The 18497-nt window shown below is 46.2% G+C and overlaps 1 protein-coding gene and 1 long non-coding RNA gene across 3 annotated transcripts in view; one reads left to right on the top strand and one right to left on the bottom strand.

The window, feature by feature from the left end:
• Positions 1-11051, top strand: part of KLHL17 (kelch like family member 17) — a 31590-nt gene extending 20539 nt beyond the window's left edge. Inside the window, exons 5-12 of the mRNA XM_053400833.1 lie at positions 668-784; positions 2320-2533; positions 4020-4164; positions 5666-5833; positions 6987-7075; positions 8019-8092; positions 8968-9149; positions 10414-11051. Coding sequence (XP_053256808.1) covers positions 668-784; positions 2320-2533; positions 4020-4164; positions 5666-5833; positions 6987-7075; positions 8019-8092; positions 8968-9149; positions 10414-10642 — 1218 coding nt within the window. The 3' untranslated portion in view covers positions 10643-11051. The remainder of the gene's footprint in view (positions 1-667; positions 785-2319; positions 2534-4019; positions 4165-5665; positions 5834-6986; positions 7076-8018; positions 8093-8967; positions 9150-10413) is intronic.
• The window catches only part of LOC128419757 (uncharacterized), a 28248-nt gene that overhangs the window by 8243 nt on the left and 1508 nt on the right, over positions 1-18497 (bottom strand). For both annotated transcript variants that reach the window (XR_008331908.1, XR_008331909.1), the window contains exon 2: positions 1567-1678. This is a non-coding gene — a long non-coding RNA (uncharacterized LOC128419757). The remainder of the gene's footprint in view (positions 1-1566; positions 1679-18497) is intronic.

Here is an 18497-nt window from a genome sequence, read left to right as displayed (position 1 = left end):
AGGTGTGCTTTGCATGCAGAAGGTCCCAAGTTTAATACCCCCCAATCTGAAGTTCTGGAAAGCCACTGGCGGTCAGTGTAGACACTACTGAGCTAGATGGACCATTGGTTTGAGTATAAGACAACTTCCTACGTTCCTATGGTTTATGTAGCTCAGTGGTAGAGCATCTGCTTTGCATGCAGAAGGTCCCAGGTTCAATCCTTGGCACCTCCAGTTAAAAAGGCTGTCAAGTAGCAGTAAAGACCTCTAGCTGAATCCTTGGGCAGCTGCTACCAGCAAAAGGGACCATTAGTGAGTTTAGATGAGGGATCAGTAACCTGCTAGGTGGTTTTCAAATATAAAACCTATAAAGACCCATCATTAGCACACTCAATAAAAGAACCTCATCCAAACACAAAAATTTGAACGTTCACAATTTGAATAACCAACAAGCAATCCCATTATAACAGCGACATAGTTAAAGCAGGCTGCTGAGGTCCCAGTGAGCCTCTTCCAATGTTCTCATGTTGTAATTATCTCGATCTCTTGACCTGGATCCTGCATAGAAATGCTGGCGGTTCTTGGGATCATCTTTGTTCGATTCCATTTTTCCTGTGCAGTGTCTGAACTAACCCAATTTTTCTATTCTTTTCGCCCCCCCTCCACCCGCCCCTGTCCTCCTTTACAGGTGCTAGATCTCATCTCCAGTGACAGCCTCAATGTGCCCTCAGAGGAGGAAGTCTATCGAGCTGTCTTGAGCTGGGTGAAGCATGATGTGGACAGTCGAAGGCAGCATATTCCTAGAGTACGTGGCTGTGCAGGTTTCGGTGCTGGTTGGGATGAATGTGGGAGGGAGGCTGCATGCTACATAGCCAAGAGTCTGCTATTTTCAGCTGACCCCCCAAATGGTGGTTGCTGGGTCTCCAGGCTCTCCTCTGTCCCTTCCTTAAACTCAGGCTGTGCTGCTGTGCAAGGTCAGGGACAAGTCACTGCTTCCCTCCACAAAGATTGGAGTGGGGTTGCTCATTCCTGCAGCTGCACCAGAGTGCCTCAGTAGCCCAGCAACAAAGCCACCATTTCCAGGCTTTCTTTGCTAACTCCAAGCTGGAGCAAGTGCCAAGAATTCTCCCACACTTGCACTGTTGGTTTAGAGCACCGTACAATGATGCGGGTGGCGCTGTGGGTTAAACCACAGAGCCTAGGACTTGCTAATCAGAAGGTCGGCGGTTTGAATCCCCGCAACAGGGTGAGCTCCCATTGCTCGGTCACTGCTCCTGCCAACCTAGCAGTTCGAAAGCACATCAAAGTGCAAGTAGATAAATAGGTACCACTCTGGTGGGAAGGTAAACGGCGTTTCCGTTCGCTGCTCTGGTTCGCCAGAAGCAGCTTAGTCATGCTGGCTACATGACCTGGAGCTGTACGCCGGCTCCCTCAGCCGATAAAGCGAGATGAGCGCCGCAACCCCAGAGTCGGTCACAACTGGACCTAATGGTCAGGGGTCCCTTTACCTTACAATGACAAAAGTGATTATTCCTCCTAGCTGTCCAGCTCCAAGCTGGAGAAGAAGGCTCTTCTTATTTTACTCACCAAAGGAAACACTCGTGGCGAACAGAGTTCTTGACTCCTCTGTATGACATAATCGCACAACTGATTTAAAAAACAGGACAGCCTTCTTTTTCCCCTACCGATGGATGCCATTCTAGAGACAGAGACAGAGAGAAGGAATGAATGGGTCATTTGATTTTATTCCGCTGTAGTTAAGAACGGGAAGGAATTCAATTCAGTTCACATTTAAAAGCAAATCTATCTAATTTGCACTTTCAAAACGATGCAGAAAGCAAAGCACAATCGTCCTCCGAAATGCGCAGATCTCTGAATTTCTCAGTGCAGTTCCCCTCACAGAGCAACAGTTCTTAACAGTCAATCCCACTTTCTGGGGGACTCTGGAAATTGTAGCTAATAGGGGTTGCTTAACAACTCTCAGCGTTCTTAACAAACTACAGTTCCCAGGATGCTTTGCGGGGAGCCATGGCCATTTCAACTGGGGTAGTGGTTAAAGAGTTGGACTAGGACCTGGAACAGCAGAGTTCAAATGGAGGAAAAAGGTGGGATATAAATACAATGAATAAATTGATACTGCTTTAAATGCAGAGTGCAAATGGAGCCTTAGTTGGGTGCAACCCTTAGTGCAAACAAGTTTGGGTCAATGCCCAAGGAACAGGTTGTCTGAAAGCGACCCTGTTCATGTATGATTCCCGTTCCAGACCCTGCAGTCTTCCTTTTATTTAGTTCACATGCCCTCTCACACCCTTCCCAAACCTTCTCCTTTCTTCTCCCCAGCTCATGAAGTGTGTCCGGCTCCCCCTCCTAAGCCGTGACTTCTTGATGAGCAACGTCGACACAGAGCTGCTTGTGCGGCACCAGTCAGAATGCAAGGACCTTCTCATCGAAGCCCTCAAGTACCATCTCATGCCTGAGCAGAGAGGCGTCCTTAGTAACAGCCGAACGCGTCCCCGGCGTTGTGAGGGGGCCAGCACTGTGCTCTTTGCCGTTGGTAAGGAGGCTTGGCCAAGACCAAGGAACTGGATGTTGGGGGTTGTGGGGAGAGGGGGAACTTCTGGAGGTTGGACAAAGGAAGGAGTAGATGCTGGGAATGATGGAGCAGGTGGCACAACTTCCTGGCCTGTTGGGGAGGCGTTGCCACTTCAGCACTGTGGGTGCTGTTCAGATTGTCTCTGTCTAGTCATAACTGTTAAGCAAAATCACATAAATAAAGCAAGCTGGAACACAGAGAGAAAAATCCTGACAACACTTTTTCTGAGCCAACTAGACAAAATCAGTGTATAATTTGAGAAGAAAGAAACAGAGAGGTTTTTGTGTTTTCTTAGTTCAGGCCTTATACAGAGCAGGGTTAGATATTCAACCAAACACGGGGGAAACTGCCTCACAACTGCACAGCCAGTCACAGCACATGCTACGTCATGCAAGCACACGCTAAAGATCATGCTGCTCTGCCAGGCTGCTAAGCAAAACCTCCACCTATTCTCCCTTCCTTGGCTAGTTGACTAACACTTAACAGAATTTACCCTTAAGTTGTACACTGAATGATCACTGCTGTTGCACTTGCCGCAATAACTGGTCGGCGGGCTATACAATATATCATCTAGATCAGGCACATCCAACTCACAAGAGGCTGCGAGGGGGGAGGTCGAGCTTTTTTTGGAGAGGGGAAGATCTAACTATACTTTAGTTTCCTAATCTGTCAGCTACATACAATTAAATACCGCCCATTTGACGCAATGGAGGAACAGAGCGACAGAGGAGGGAGGCGGGGACTTTCACCGCATTGCTTTTCACTACTGCCGATTGAGAGGGATCCCGTGATCAACCAAGATCAGCCGGGGATCGACCTGTCGATCACGGTTGACTGGTTGGACATCCCTGATCTAGATGATGGAGAATGATGATGGGAGTTAAGAGTCCCAACAACATATGAAGGGTGACAGATTCCTCATTCTCTCTGTAGAACCAGAGCCTACCTGCTGGATGCTATTACTTGCCTCCATTGAGATCCTCCCCGCTACCCTGCTGGGGCTTGTTCAGCACCCCCTGGTCACCTCCTACCATCCTACCATGTTTCCTCACAACTTTAATGGGACTTTACATCATGTCTGGATGATAGTACAGTCTCTGGGGAGCCAAATCCAGTCCTCCAGATTCCCTATGTGGCCCTCTCCCCAGGCTGTACCCCTAATTTCGCCTGCTTTGTGCCCCAAGTATTTTTGCAGCCCACCTAATCGGCAGCTTATCAGGTGCCAGGAGTCAAAGGCTAAGAGCCAGACATTTGCAAACCACTGACTTGCAGGGGGCAGCCTTCAGGCTCACCTCCTATGGACTGCCTATAGCCCAGTCCTGACAGGAGGCTGCCTCAGAAACAGCTGTGTGAACTGAGCCCCAAGATGAGCTTGCGGAGAGCCCCTTGGCCTTACCCCCTGGCCTTCCAGCTTGTCACTTTCTCCCTGCTTTCTGTTTTTGTGCAGGTGGCGGCAGCCTCTTTGCCATCCATGGTGACTGTGAGGCCTACGACACCAGGACAGACCGCTGGCACATGGTGGCTTCGATGTCCACTCGCCGGGCCAGGGTGGGCGTTGCTGCCATTGGGAACAAGCTGTATGCCGTGGGCGGGTAAGGAGGAATTCTCGGCCACTCTCACCCACCCACCACTCCCATGGCTGTCATCACATAATTTCAAGGGAGCAATAGATGTCAGGGAGGGAGGATTTCGTATTTATGGAACCTGGCCTGGTGATTATTGGCTAGTGGTAACGCTGAAGCAGACGTTTTCATTGGTAGCTCCAGTGTTATGGAACGCATTCCCTGTTGCATCTGCCAGCTTTTGAAGACACACCTGTTTACACAGGCATTACTCTGATCTCTTGACCAGAGTGCCCTGTTTTAATTATCGTGTTGGTTTAATTGTTTATTTTGATTGTGGATGTTTGTTTTTTTTAAATATATTTTTCATTGAAAAATTTCAACATAAAATACAATAAGAATCAAACTAATATACAGAACAATAATATTTTAGAAACCAGAAGGGAAAAAAGAAAGGAAAGAAAGAAAAAATAAATAGAGTGGTAACTTGGTTTAAGAACAGCTTAGTTTATGAACAACTTGGATTAAGAATGCTGCAAACCCGGAAGTAGGTGTTTTGGTTTGTGAACTTTGCCTTGGAAGCAGAACATGTTTCGCTTCCTGTTGAGTGTGTTCCATTTGCAAATTGAGTCCCCAGCTACTATGGGAAAGCATGCCTTGGTTTAAGAACGCTTTGGTTTAAGAATGGACTTCCGGAACGGATTACGTTCGTAAACCAAGGTACCACTGTACTTATAAGGCCAATGACCGTATTTATATCATAAATATCCTGTCATTTATCCACAGGCAGAGAGGTAGACCCTTGTTTTGATTGTGAATGTTTAGGTTTTTAATGTTTTAATGGGATTCTTCTACTGTGCATTTTAGTTGTGGATGTTGATATGTTTGTGTAGCTGTCTTTTTTATAACTTATAAATCCCTTAGAAGCCTATTTTGGTATGAAGTGATAAATATGTATTATTATTCTTATTAGCATTTGGTTGTCTCCAATGTTAGATCTAATCAGAGTAGACCCATTGAAGTTAAGGGACATGACTAACTTAGATTTATTCATTTCAGTGGGTCTACTCTGAGTAGCACTTAGTTGGATGCAACCCATGTATCGTGATTTAGGAGCTAGCGGCAAAAGGCAGAGATGATTCAGAGGGGTGCCATTATTCAGACTGCATTTTTCTAACGTCTCCATTTTAAAAGAGAACCTGGACAGCTGCTGCCAGTCAGAGCATAAGAACATAGAACTAGCCAGCTGCTGTTATTTATTTTCCGCCCTTCACCCTAATGTCCTAGGGCATGTCACAACAATTTAAAACAACAACATTAAAAACAGTTTTAAACCATTTACAATCAGAAGAACAGGGTAGGTCCTAAATATATACATCTCAATAGTATATTTTTTATGCTAGAAAATGTTTGTAGTATTTTTTTATAATTTTATCAAATGATATTTTACAGAAATAGAATTATTTTAAAATTCTAAAACTATAAATATGTTAATATATTCAATAGTAACGCTGGCTCTGTTTCACCGCAGCTACGATGGGACCTCTGACTTGGCCACAGTGGAGTCTTACGATCCCGTCACCAACTCGTGGCAGACGGAGGTTTCCATGGGGACCAGGCGGAGCTGTTTAGGGGTGGCAGCACTGCATGGACTTCTCTATGCTGCTGGAGGGTATGACGGAGCCTCGTGCCTCAACAGGTAAGAGGGCTTATTGGCTTATTTGCCATTCACCTTGCACCCCTCATTCCCAGAGTGGTTTAACAATCAATCACTCTTCTTAGGAAACTCTGGTAGTTGTAGCTTAGTTGGGGGGAGTAAGGGGTCTCCTGACAACTCGCAGCACCCTTAAACAAACTACAGCACCCAGAATTCTTTTGGAGGAAAGCCATGGCTGTTTAAAGTGGTATCACAGCACTTTAAATGTATGATGTGAATGTGGCCCCGGTGTGATGCAAACCCGTTAAAATTCACGAACAGGGCTAATTTAGGTCTGCTAATTTCAGGGATTCCACTCTTGAGTAAAACCTAGTTGGATACAACCGAATGCAATTGCAATTACAAGTTCCTTACAGCTAGGAAAAATGCCATCTGACCATATTTCTTAAATAAGAGAATATATGCAGGCAACTCCAACTTACGCATCTTTAACTTCTGTGCATTCAGCTTTCTGCGCTTGACAAGAAGATAACAAAAGATTTAAAAGGGGGGAACCCTCTGGCAATCCTACCCACCATTGCACCCAATGTATTTTGGCTTTACGAGCTATCCCCAGAACGTAACCTCTGTGTAAGTTGAGAGTTGCCTATGGGTGGATGGTTGGGTTGCATCCAATGCTAGTCCTACTCAGAGCCAATCCGTTGAAGTTAATGGACTTGACCAATAAGTCCATTAATTTCCACAGTTCTACTTTGATTATGACTTGTATACATATCATCTTAAAAGTTCACGTTCCAATAATTAATGGGTAAAGATCCAGTTTTCAAAAAACTTGTCTACTGCTATTCCGTCCCCCTTTCTGTTTTTTTGTTTTACAATGCATGTTTGGTCACTGTTATGTACTGAAGTTCTCACCCTGGGCCAGCAGGGGGATACTGTAGATAGTTATGCAAATAAGGGATCGAAAGTGATGTTCACTGATTGGATAGTTTTAGAAAATTGTTACAGTTACGTTGTACTGGAGCTCTATATAAGCAGGCTGACTGAACCCTTCAGTCCAGTTCTGTTCTGGCTTGTGAATAAACAAGAGCTGTTTGAAGAATCGCTGTGTCGTCTGATATGTTCACCCACAACTTAACAGTCACCATAACTATTGACCATATTCTACTTATTCCTCTCTCTTGACCTGCCTCAGTGCTGAAAGATATGACCCCCTAACAGGCACCTGGACATCCATCGCAGCCATGAGCACCAGAAGGAGATACGTCCGCGTGGCAACTCTTGGTAAGTCTGGCTTAAAAATTAGAGAGAGAGAGAGAGAGAGAGAGAACACTTGCTGTTTTAAGAACATACCAGAATAACAGGCTTGGCACTTTCCCAAAGCAATTGTATGAAATAGTTTTATCCAGTATGCTGGCCCACTTTTGTCCTTGGTTCCGCCTTCCAATGGGATGTGGCCCCTGAAAGGCTGCCCAGAAGGGATTGTGGCCCTTGGGTTGAAACCAACCCCTGCTTTGAAGCACTAAGCACCACAGTAAGTTCCATAGCTGCTTGACGGAGAACCTCAGCTGTGGAATGGCTCCTTTTGGGCTTTCTGTACAGATTTTTTTTTGTGTGCCATGAGTTCTTCCTTCCGCTCCAGTTTGCTGACCTCCAAGCCCCAGGGACTTCTTAGTCATTCCCCTTCCACTCATGTGTGCTGCCTGCTGTCGTCATGGCACCACATGCCTGGCCTGCCACTTGCTCTGCACCTGTCCAAAAAGCAAACTTAATCCTAACAGCAGGCGGCCTTGTTTAGGCTGCTGCCTCGCTCTCACGAAACAGTTCAGAAGCTGCCTTGTGAATGTTTAATGTCCCCTTGCGCCAGATGAAGCCTCTGCAAAGTGGCCAGAAGGAACGTCTCTGTGTGTGTGTGTGTGTGTGTGTGTGTGTGTGTGTTTTCACGCTCCATGAGGTAATCTCTCCCCAGAGGAGCCTGCCTTGGCTGCTCAGTCCTTGTGGCCTGGTGTTTTTCTGTACACTCATCTTTTTATTGGGCCTAGCACTCGTTCCACAGAGCTACCACTCCCAGCACCCTTGTCAAACTACAGTTCCCAAGTTTCTTTTGGGAAAGGCGCGTGCTTCAAATGTATGGATTGAATGTGTGTTTTGGGGTGGGGTTCTTGCTTTGCTGCATATTTATGCATGGGTTGTATGTGTGCGTGTTTTTCATCTTCTTCTTCTGCAGATGGCAACCTCTATGCTGTTGGGGGATATGATAGTTCATCACACCTGGCAACTGTGGAAAAATATGAGCCACAGGTAAACAGGAAGGGGCAAAGCACTGAGGGTTATCGGGAAAAGAATGGGAAGTTTTGGATATACCGGGGTGGTGATGGAGCCACTGAGAGTGGGCCGGAAGGAAAATCGGGGGGGGGAGGGGGCAGGCTGCAAAGATGAATTGCAATGAGAACTTTCAAGCAGCAGGTGACAGAAAGCCCCGCAGGACTTCTGCCTTCCAGTGTGTGCCTTTACTACTACTACTACTAATAATAATAATAAATTTTATTTATACCCCGCCCTCCCCAGCCAAGACCAGGCTCAGGGAGGCTAACAAGCAAGTGAGTGAGTGGGCTTGTGGTGGGAGGAGGCCCACAAGCAGGGGGGGTGGGCAGGTGGCGTGAGAGCAAGAGGGGCAGCGGCCGAGCAAGCAGGGCTTGCAGCAGTGAGCTGAAGAAGGCAAGTGAGCCCTGGGCATAATAGCCAAGCGACTTGGGTTCGCAGCAGCAGATCAGGTCAAGCGAGAGGGGCAGCCAGCACATGGAGTGGGGGTAGGGGGTTTGGCGAGCAAAGCAAGCAGGGGAGTCAGCCCCTCATGTGGCTCATAAGAGCATAAGAAGAACAGTGTCCTAGGCCCATGTAGTCTTGCATCCTGTTATCCCAGTGGCCAGACAAATGCCTCTGCGATATCCAAAAGCAGGACCTGAGCACGGCAGCATTTCCCCAATAGTGGCTCCTAGCAGTTGGCATTCAGATGCACCCTGCCTCTGATAGTGGAGGTAGACCATAGCCATTGCTGCTCCAGGTATCTATGTAGTGTGGCTGAGTTATACTTTTAAGTTTTATATGATTGCTCTTTTTAATCTATGGATATGTATGTATGTATGTATATGTTTCCTTTTGCTGTTTCCTGCCAGATCAATACATGGACTCCGATTGCCAACATGCTGAGCCGCCGCAGCAGTGCCGGCGTGGCTGTTTTGGAAGGGATGCTGTACGTGGCAGGAGGCAATGACGGGACAAGTTGCCTTAACTCGGTGGAGCGCTACAATCCAAAAACGAACACTTGGGAAAGTGTGGCACCCATGAACATCCGGAGGTAGGGAGCAGCATATCCCAAAGAGAGGCTGAGAGGCTGTGGATGAGCTGCAGTGTCACAAGCTGCCCCTCAGGGCAGGGATTCCCAAACTGAATGAAGGTTCATGCGCTTCATTCAGGTGGTATGCAACATGCCTGTAAAAAATGCTATTAAAAATCACCTTGAGCAGCATACTGCAGTCACTACGGCAGGCGGAAAAAGGCAGTAAGTGCTCTGTCAAGACTCTCAACAATGTTCAAGTGAACGTACTAACAGCTCGCTGGCTCAGGCCAATCTAGTCCATTATCCAGTCCTCAAAGTTGCCAACCAGGTGCCTGTTATGTGAAACCCGCAAGCAGGACCCGAGCACAAGAGTCCTCTCCCCTCCTGCAGTTTCTAGCATCTGGTACAGTGGTACCTCAGGTTACATACGCTTCAGGTTACAGACTCCGCTAACCCAGAAACAGTGCTTCAGGTTAAGAACTTTGCTTCAGGATGAGAACAGAAATCGTGCTTTGGCAGCGCGGCGGCAGCAGGAGGCCCCATTAGCTAAAGTGGTGCTTCAGGTTAAGAACAGTTTCAGGTTAAGAACAGACCTCCGGAACGAATTAAGTACTTAACCCGAGGTACCACTGTATTCAGAAGCATCACTGCATCTGACCGTTGAGGCAGAGCACAGTCATCAGCAATTGCAGCCATTGACTGCCCTCTCCTCTGTGCATTTGTCTGATCCTCTTTAAAAGCCATCTAGGTTGGTGGCCATCATTGACTCCTGTGCCATAGTTTAACCATGAGCTGTGTGACAAAATGCTTTTTTTATCTGTCCTGAAACTTCCAACATTCAGCTTCATTGGACGTCCACAAGTTCAAGTGTTGTGAGAGAGGGTGGAAAACATTTCCCTGTGCCCCTTCTCCACGCCATGTGTATTTCACAAGCTTCTATCACGTCTCCTCTTGCTCACCATTTTATAAAAACTAAAAAGTCCCAGCAGCTGCGACCTTTCTTCATACGGGAGTCGCTCCACCCCTTTGATCATTTCAGTCATCCTTTTCTGAATATTTTGCAACTCTACAAGTGTTCCATGCAGAAAAAAGTCAGGGGACGTGATGACCAGATTCCTAGTTGCGAGCCCTAGCATAAAACAAGAAGAGTGGCAAGCCATGTTTGGTCATCTGCTGTTTGTTTCCTGTGTACAAATTAAATCCAGTGCCACCTAGTGGCCAAATTGCAGAATGACACTATCCACGCAGCTGGTAACCTATTGGTTTGACTTTCTCTCCTCAGGAGCACCCATGACTTGGTGGCTATGGACGGGTGGCTATATGCAGTGGGAGGCAACGATGGCAGCTCCAGCCTCAACTCCATCGAGAAGTACAACCCACGCACCAACAAGTGGGTGGCGGCTTCGTGCATGTTCACCCGCCGCAGCAGCGTGGGCGTGGCTGTGCTGGAACTCCTCAACTTCCCGCCCCCTTCCTCCCCTACCCTATCAGTGTCCTCGACGAGTCTTTGACAAAGAGTCCGGTCGCACCTTGCCTCGAGGGGACTGCAGCATCTGTCGGAGTGCAAAGCCGGCCTGGCCTGACCCCTGCGGCAGCCATTCTTTGTGAAGAAAGAGAGTGATGAAGGCGTTGATGCTGCGTCCATACATTTTTAGTAATAACTTTCTGAGGGGGCCATTTCTGGTTCTTGTGGTAGAGCTCCAAATGGGGATTTAGACCACACTTCTTTAAGAAAGAAAAGAGAAAGAAAGAAACACCAAGAGCCCCTCCTGGTTTTCACCATCTCTTTCATCATCACCTGACTGGTTCTGCCTGGTCCTGTCAAGACCGGACTCAATAATCTCCTACTTCCATGTTTGGACATGACTTCTGGTTCCACCTCCTGCAATGGAGCTTAAACAACGAGAAGAAAGGAAAGAAGGAAGGAAGGAAGGAAGGAAGGAAGGAAGGAAGGAAGGAAGGAAGGAAGGAAGGAAGGAAAGAAAGAAAGAAAGAAATTGAGAAAGAAACAAAGCCCATCTAAAGCAGGCAGGAGGATCACTTGTTTCGGTTACACCAACAGCTGAATGTAAGCTGTGAATGTCACAATTAGCCAAAACTTCTTACCAAGCCTATAGCGTACTCTTACAGATTCGTGAGGTGATGCATTTATTTCTCTCACACTGGTGTCTATTGAAAGGGATGCCTTAAAATTAAAAAAATAAAACAGGGCTGGAGGGAAGATGGCTGCAACACAAGCCCTCTTAACATGTTCAGTGGCCCCTCGCTCTGTCAGCCTGGTTATGTGCCACCACTTCTGACGTTCTCCTGCCCTCTTCAGCGGCATGGGTTTTGGGGCATCCGCCAATGTGCTGGCTCTGCTGTTTTGATTCCCCAACCCCACTTCCCAAAAATAATTAGGAAGAAGCTAGCCCGACGACGGTGCTCTGGGATTGTACTTAGGGGAGAACGAAGGAACTTTTAACAGGGTGGAGCAAGGTTACGAGACTGTGTTCATATTATTCTATATTTGTTAACTTTCAATTTTTGACGCTTGCGTTTCTAAAGTTCTTTAGGATTTTTTTTATTGTTTCATTTCCCGCACATCTGGTTTTCTGCACTCCATGTTATTTATTTATTTATTTATTTATTTATTTGCCCTATTCTTTCTTCCTTTTTTAAAAACAAAGTTGGACAGTTGCCAAAAGGGAGGAGGAGGAGCCAGGTGATGATAACGTATGTTTTTTGTCAAATAGAGAGTAAGTGCAATCTGTGGGATGGAGGAGGCAGCTGAAGGATGGGTTAGTATAAAGATATCATTGAAATGAATGGGGGCTGCCCAGCCTTCCCATTGAAAGGGCAGAGAGATGTTCAATTGCCCTCTCTTCGAACACCTCCCATGCATTGAAGAGTGGCATTGCCCAAGTCCCTCCCGCTTCAGGATGGTACCTCTTCAAATTCTGCTCATTTCAGGGTGGTGTTGGACAACCGCCATTCATTCCACATGCTCAGTGTGCAATAGCTCTTCAAATTCTGTTCATTTCTGGGTACTATGGTGCAACGGTCATTCATTTCAGACTGGCATGTGGCAATAGCCACTCATTTCACAGTATGGTTGTACAGTTCATGTTCAGATCCTGCTCATTTCAGAGCGCTATTGTACACTGCTCAGTTAATTTCAGTTGAAGTCCCTACAGTCGTCGCCTAACTTCATTTCTGTTTTTGCTTGAGCAGTGCTAAACGTAGGAAGAATTCCTTATAGACTGTGATTTGTGTGATGTGACTTGGAAGGATTGCCTTTGGAAAAGCTTGCATCGACTACACGTGTGTGACAGAGAAAGCGTGCAATTCTTTTCTTTATTTTTTTAATGCCACATTCATATATGAAGAACTTGCACTGAAAAGGCCAAGGTCCCTACACTGACATACCACTGGAGCATAACGAACATTTTGAGTAGCATCTGTACTGTAAACTTGAACAGTGCCCTTGTTTGGAGACCCACCTACACCATGAAAACATCTCTTATGGAGGAAAGGGTTTGCTTTTAAGATAACGTTTCACTGCATTATACACTATCCTCTTAATGCGATTTGTGTGCAGCTCAAGAGCTTGGGAACGGGGTGAGACTGGAGCTTCGAGACGACCCATCCCAAGACATCCATTGCAACGGATGAAGTTCTTGTACCTCAGTAACCTCTGGACTCTATTCTGCAACTGTGGCCTAACTGATCTCGCTAAAGACTTCTGGTTTTAGTTTTAATTTATATACCCTCCTATCTAATCTCTTGTTCATTTGGGTCCCCCCCCCCATTTCTTCCTTTTCTCTCTCTCCATATCCTTCCACCAGATCAATCTGCTGTGGCAATAACAGGCTAGGCCTTTACAAAGACAACTGGTGGGCTCTTGGCTGGCTCACGTTATGATAGGCCTGCCCTGCTCCTTGCACAGTGTGTGGCTGCATTGAAGGGTTAATTAATCTATGATAGATATTCAGGCTTGGTTTCTTTGGCCGCTGGAGTGGGCTTCCGAACCTTTCTAGGGTAACAGGGAGTTGTATCTTAGATAAGAGTGGGTATTTCCCTTGGCCTAGTGTTGGTAATGGGAGACAGGAACTTTTGCAGAGAGTGGAACCTGAGTCATATTTGTGCCATACATTTAAAGCGGATTTAATGCACATTTAAAGTTCATGGTTTCTCCCTTCCTAAAGAATCCTAGTAATGGTAGTTTAGGGGTGCTGGGACTTCTAGCTCTGTAAACTGCAGTTCCATGGATTCTTTAAGGAAACACCATGTGCTTTAAATGTGCATTTAAACATGCTTTAACCAAAGAGCACCCAGCCTGGCTTAGTGAGCTCGTGCCAAACCTTTTTGTCCAGGGATGGGACCAACTCATGGTCCTATTGCTTACTAATAGCACTGCATAGGTAACTTAATGGGAACATTTATGTCCATAAAGTTGCATGTGCTATTGTTTTTCCTGGAAAGTGCAGCTTCTGATACGCTTAGCCCTTCATACAGACACACCGGTTGCATGGAACAGCAAGTGGGGAGCATGTTTTGAACGGGGTGGGGGTGGGGAGTTACTTCTAAAAGTACCTTTTCGAAATAAAATAAAGTTGAGCACGCAGAATAAACAATCTCTCCACCAGTAAGCTTTGCCAGGGCTTTGCCAGTTGCAATACATTTTAGGGCAGGAATGGGGAAGCTTTGGTGCTCCAGACGTTGCTGTGAACTACAATTCCCATCAGCCCCAGCAAGCATGGCCATCAGCTGAGGATGGTGGGAGTTGTAGCTCAGCAACAACTGCAGGGTCAAAGGTTTTCCACGCCTGTTTTAGGAGAAGATACACAATTGTTATCATTTTTCTATCAGTGCCTTCAGTTCCTTTTTGGTTGCTGGTGGTTGGGGCAAGTTGTTTGCAACAACCAATGCCTGTTTGGTCACCTTCTGTCATCTGCTTGTTTTTTATGTGTATATACTTTGCTTGCCTCTGGTGGCATGGGACACATGACATGCCTTTGCTGGAAGAGGTAGGTAACACTTGCTGCTCTTGGGTGACAGGTTGCAAAGGGGCGGTTCTGATGTGATATTCAACGTTTCTCCTTGCAGTCCAAAGATCTAGAGTTCTTCATCAGTCTGTACTACTGGCAGGGACCAGCCTGGTCCACAGTTTGTCTTTTTTTAGGGAAGGTGTACCTGTCTTTTACTCTGGCCGTTTCCTGTATTCCTGGTTGTGAGCCACAGCATAATGCAAGAAGAGTGGCAAGCCATCATCTAGATCCACAAAGCATCTGTTTTGAAGAAACTTCTCCTGTAGCCTAGGGGTGCATCCCCTTGGAACAATGTTCTGTTGAAATGTGTTATCTGCACACCTCACTTGTGGAAGATGCTCTTTTGGGGTTGCCTATGAGCAACACTGATGGATGCCCCATTTTGACAAAAAAGTTTTTGCAGGGGAATTGCTCCTCGAGTTACCCTGCTAACGCACACCCTGTTGTATTGGAACTAGGCTGGACATCTTGATTTGCACGGGTGACGGGGAGAGAGACTGACGTCCACTTCTTTATGTCCTTGAGTTTAAAAGGAGCCACTGATCATTGGAAGAGCGCATCTGAATCCATCTGGCCCAAAGTGACACCGGGAGATGGAAGAAAGAAGCTTAGGCAATTGTGAACTCAGAACAATGGAGAGAGAGAGAGTGACTGTGGGCTTGATAAGCAAAACTGTGAAGCAGAAGTACCTTTTATGGCCAACTGGGGGGGGGGGGAGTCATCCATCGCCTCTCTTATGTCTGTGTGCTTTTCTTTAGCCATTTCTTAATCCAACTCCACAACTGACTAACCCAAAATGACTAATCTTAACATGACTTTTGAAGTGCTTTTCGTCCAGAGTATGTTATTGTCCAGCGCAGGCCTGCTGCCTTTTGAGGACGTTTCTTTATCCAGAGTTGAGCATGTATTGTCCAAAGACCGTAGCAACTGACTTGAGGAGGGAGGGAGGAGATTAAACCTGGCACTCCTCTGCTCCCTAACAACAATCTGGAAATACTGGGTTGTGTCCAGCGCTAGTCCTGCTCAGAGTCAGACCCGTCGAAATTAAAGGGCATGGCAAACTTCAGTGTGTTAATTCCAGTGGGTCTGTTGCGAGCAAAACTTCGCTGGCCACAACCCAAAAGCTCTCTGGCTTACCCATGGTGCAAACCCCTAGCTCAATCAGCCAATGTCAGAGGAGCCTTCTATTTTTGTTTTAAATGTATCTGTAAATGTGTGTCAATTTATTTATGTGCATTTAAACTTTTCTTTTTCTTTTGTGTTTTTGAATTTTTGCACTATAACAGGGGCGGGGCAGGAATATGAGCAATACAAGCCAGTGTGTAAAATTAAAAAAAAAAAGTTTTTTTTCTTGAGTACTGCATTTTTAAAATTATTTTAACCTCCTGGATATTGCAACATTCTGGATATACGTGGGTTTGTCTGAAATGAGCCTTGATTCACATACACACAGCCACAGCAGATGAGGGGGCAAAACCAATCCTGGACTATACCACTTTGGCTATGTAAACACCATACATTTAAAGCACATGGCTTCCTCCAAAGAATCCTAAGAACTGTAGTTTGGTAAGGGTGCTGGGAGCTGTAGCTCTGCGACTGGTAAACTGTAATGGCCAGGATTCTTCATGGGCAGTCATGTGCTTTAAACAGAATTTATGGTGTGTACGTAAGCTATGTGTCCAGTGAGGATCAGGAAGACCTGGGTTCAAATCTGTACTTCCTGGGCGGCGTTGGGCCAGTGGCTGTACACACAACCCTCCTTATACATTCACCAAACATGTTCCTCACTAAACTGATCTTTGGTGAATATGTGAGGGGTGTGTGAGAGAGAGTTGCCAGGGAACAGTGCAAGATATTTTGCCACCTGAGGCAGAACATCATGCCCCCTATGTCAAGGCACGTAGTACTCAAGCCCAGCCAAGTTATTTGACATCTGGGGTCACCACCATATTACACATTTAAAACACGGGGCTTTCCCCCCAAAGAATCCTGGGAGCTGTTGTTGGTTAAGGGTGCTGGAAATTATAGTTCCGCAAGGGGTAAACTGTGATTTCCAGGATTCCTTGGCCTGTGGGGAAAGACAGTCAAATGCACCAACGTAATATAAAGGCTAATAATTGGGATAGAATGGGCCAGGAGAGGGCGCCCTCAGACTCCCAATTTAAGCTCCTAGGGTTCAGCAGAAACAAGATACGTTCAAACAAGCTTACCTTGATTGAATGGTGTGTTTGTGTGGCCACTTACTGGGGGTGGTGGGGGTGGTCAAAGAATGAATGTAATCCCTGTACATGTGTGTTGCAGGTGAGAGCAAATGTGAGCTCATCCCATGGAAAGTGTTCTCTGGAGACCAGTGCTAAAGTGTTCAGCACTTAGCACTGGTCTTTGAGTAAAAGCTCAGGATTCGGTGGTGCCTTGGTTGCAAAGCAGTGTGTGAAAGAACTGGGTGTTAAGAACACAGAAAGAGACTGCCAACAATCCCATCTTGTCCAGCAACCTGCTATCACAGTGGCCAGCCGGATGCTTATTATGGGAAGCCCACAGGCAACACCTGAGTGCAGCAGGAAAGGTGTGCCTGCAAAGTAAGGAATGCACACCACTTCTTGCATTCACCACCATTCCCTGGGCAAGACTGGAAGTGTGCACAGTTGAGCATTTGTATCTTACCTGGCAAGTTCACACCTGCTGTGACCTGCTTTGCATCTGTTTTGGATGCAGAAGGTCCCAGATTCAATCCCTGACATTGCCAGGCAAGGTAGGGCTGGGGAGGAGACCCTGTCTGAAACTCTGGAGAGCTACAGCCAGTTTGTGTGGACCAAGGGTGGGCTTGAGGGCTGCATTCCCTTCTGGAGAATCTTCCGAGGGCCACATGCCAGTGGTGGGTGGGGCCCAAGACAAAAGTGAATACAATGGAATGCATTTCTGTTCACTTGGGCATTGTGTGGCTGAAGAATCCTGTTCCTGGCAACGCCGTGATCACTGGATGGAAGAATGTTTTAAATTGTAGCTGCTTTTAGAAGTTTCTAAATGCAATCGTCTTTAGAATGTTTTAAACTGTCTTGGGACGTTTTTGTGATTATCTGTTTGCTGCTCTGAGCTTCTTGGGGACAAAGGGTGGGATATGCATTCAACAACAATTAGAATAAGGAGGAGTGCAAGAGGCATAATGAGACTTCAAGGATATGTTCTGGCCTGGCAAAAACATTCAAGATGGTAAAGCAAGGCCATTGAGGGGTACGGTCTCGGGAGAGGAGGAGGTACCAAATGAGGGCCAGGTACCAATGCTTGAAAGGCCACATTTGGTCTCCCGGCTTGAAGTTCCCCATCCCTGGTGTAGACAATATGTGAACCGCTCTGAGACCTCTGGGTATAGGGCGGTATGTAAATTCAATAAATAATAATAATAATAGGCCAATTGTCTGGCTCAGTACATAAACCTGTTTCCTACATTCCTAGCAGACAGGAGAAGGACTCTGAAGTTGTGCTATATGCACCTCACAGTCCTGGTCTGGCAGGAAGAGGGAGTAGACTGTGGGGCGGCAGGAACCATCAGGTTGCAGACAGACTTCCTCCCTCCTCTAAATAATCAGTAATACTTTCATGAGAGAATGTCCTGGCTGTTTTGTCACTGTGATACCTGTGGTTTAGGAAAGCGCTGAAACGAGTTACCTGAAGCGGCAGCTTTGTGAGCATACCTATTACCGGTACTTCATCTACCTGTTTCATGAAACGTATATACTGCTTGATATGTATAGAAAACCTTCAAAGAACCAAACAATGAAATCACCAATAAAAAACCCCCAGTTAAAAACAACTATTTAAAACATTCAGAAAATAATTAAAATCAACGATGAGCTAAAAACCAGATTAAAACACATATCAGCAGTCTGTGTGTCCAGATAGACTGGCCTATACAAAAATGTTTTGAGCAGGTGTTGAAAAGAGTACTGTGAAGGTGCCTTCCTGATGTCAACAGGCAGGGAGTTACAAATTATGGCTGCTGCCACACAAAAGGATCGATTTCTTACTAATGCAGAACATATCTACAGGCTGTGCTCATATGGAACTGGGGGGGGGGGATTACTTGGTGCCTCTTCATAAGGAGGAGGTTAGGAGCACTGGTGCCCTGGTAAAGGAGCACCCATAAAATATTTTGCTACAGTGCCAAAAAGCAATGTGGTAGCCTGGCAGCAGGAAAATACCCCTCTCGAAAACTTGTGTGCTGCCTTTTCGAAATGCCCTTTTCTCTAAACAAAGGCATTGTGCCAATCAGAGTTTCCTAGAAAGGTCATAGTTTCTTTTTAAGAAACAGAGAGAGGTTTTCAGCCAGGACTGAGAA

Source organism: Podarcis raffonei, chromosome 8 (assembly GCF_027172205.1).
Source record: "Podarcis raffonei isolate rPodRaf1 chromosome 8, rPodRaf1.pri, whole genome shotgun sequence".
Taxonomy (NCBI): domain Eukaryota; kingdom Metazoa; phylum Chordata; class Lepidosauria; order Squamata; family Lacertidae; genus Podarcis; species Podarcis raffonei.
Note: the sequence above shows the minus strand (reverse complement) of the source record. Positions and strands in the feature narration are given on the sequence as shown.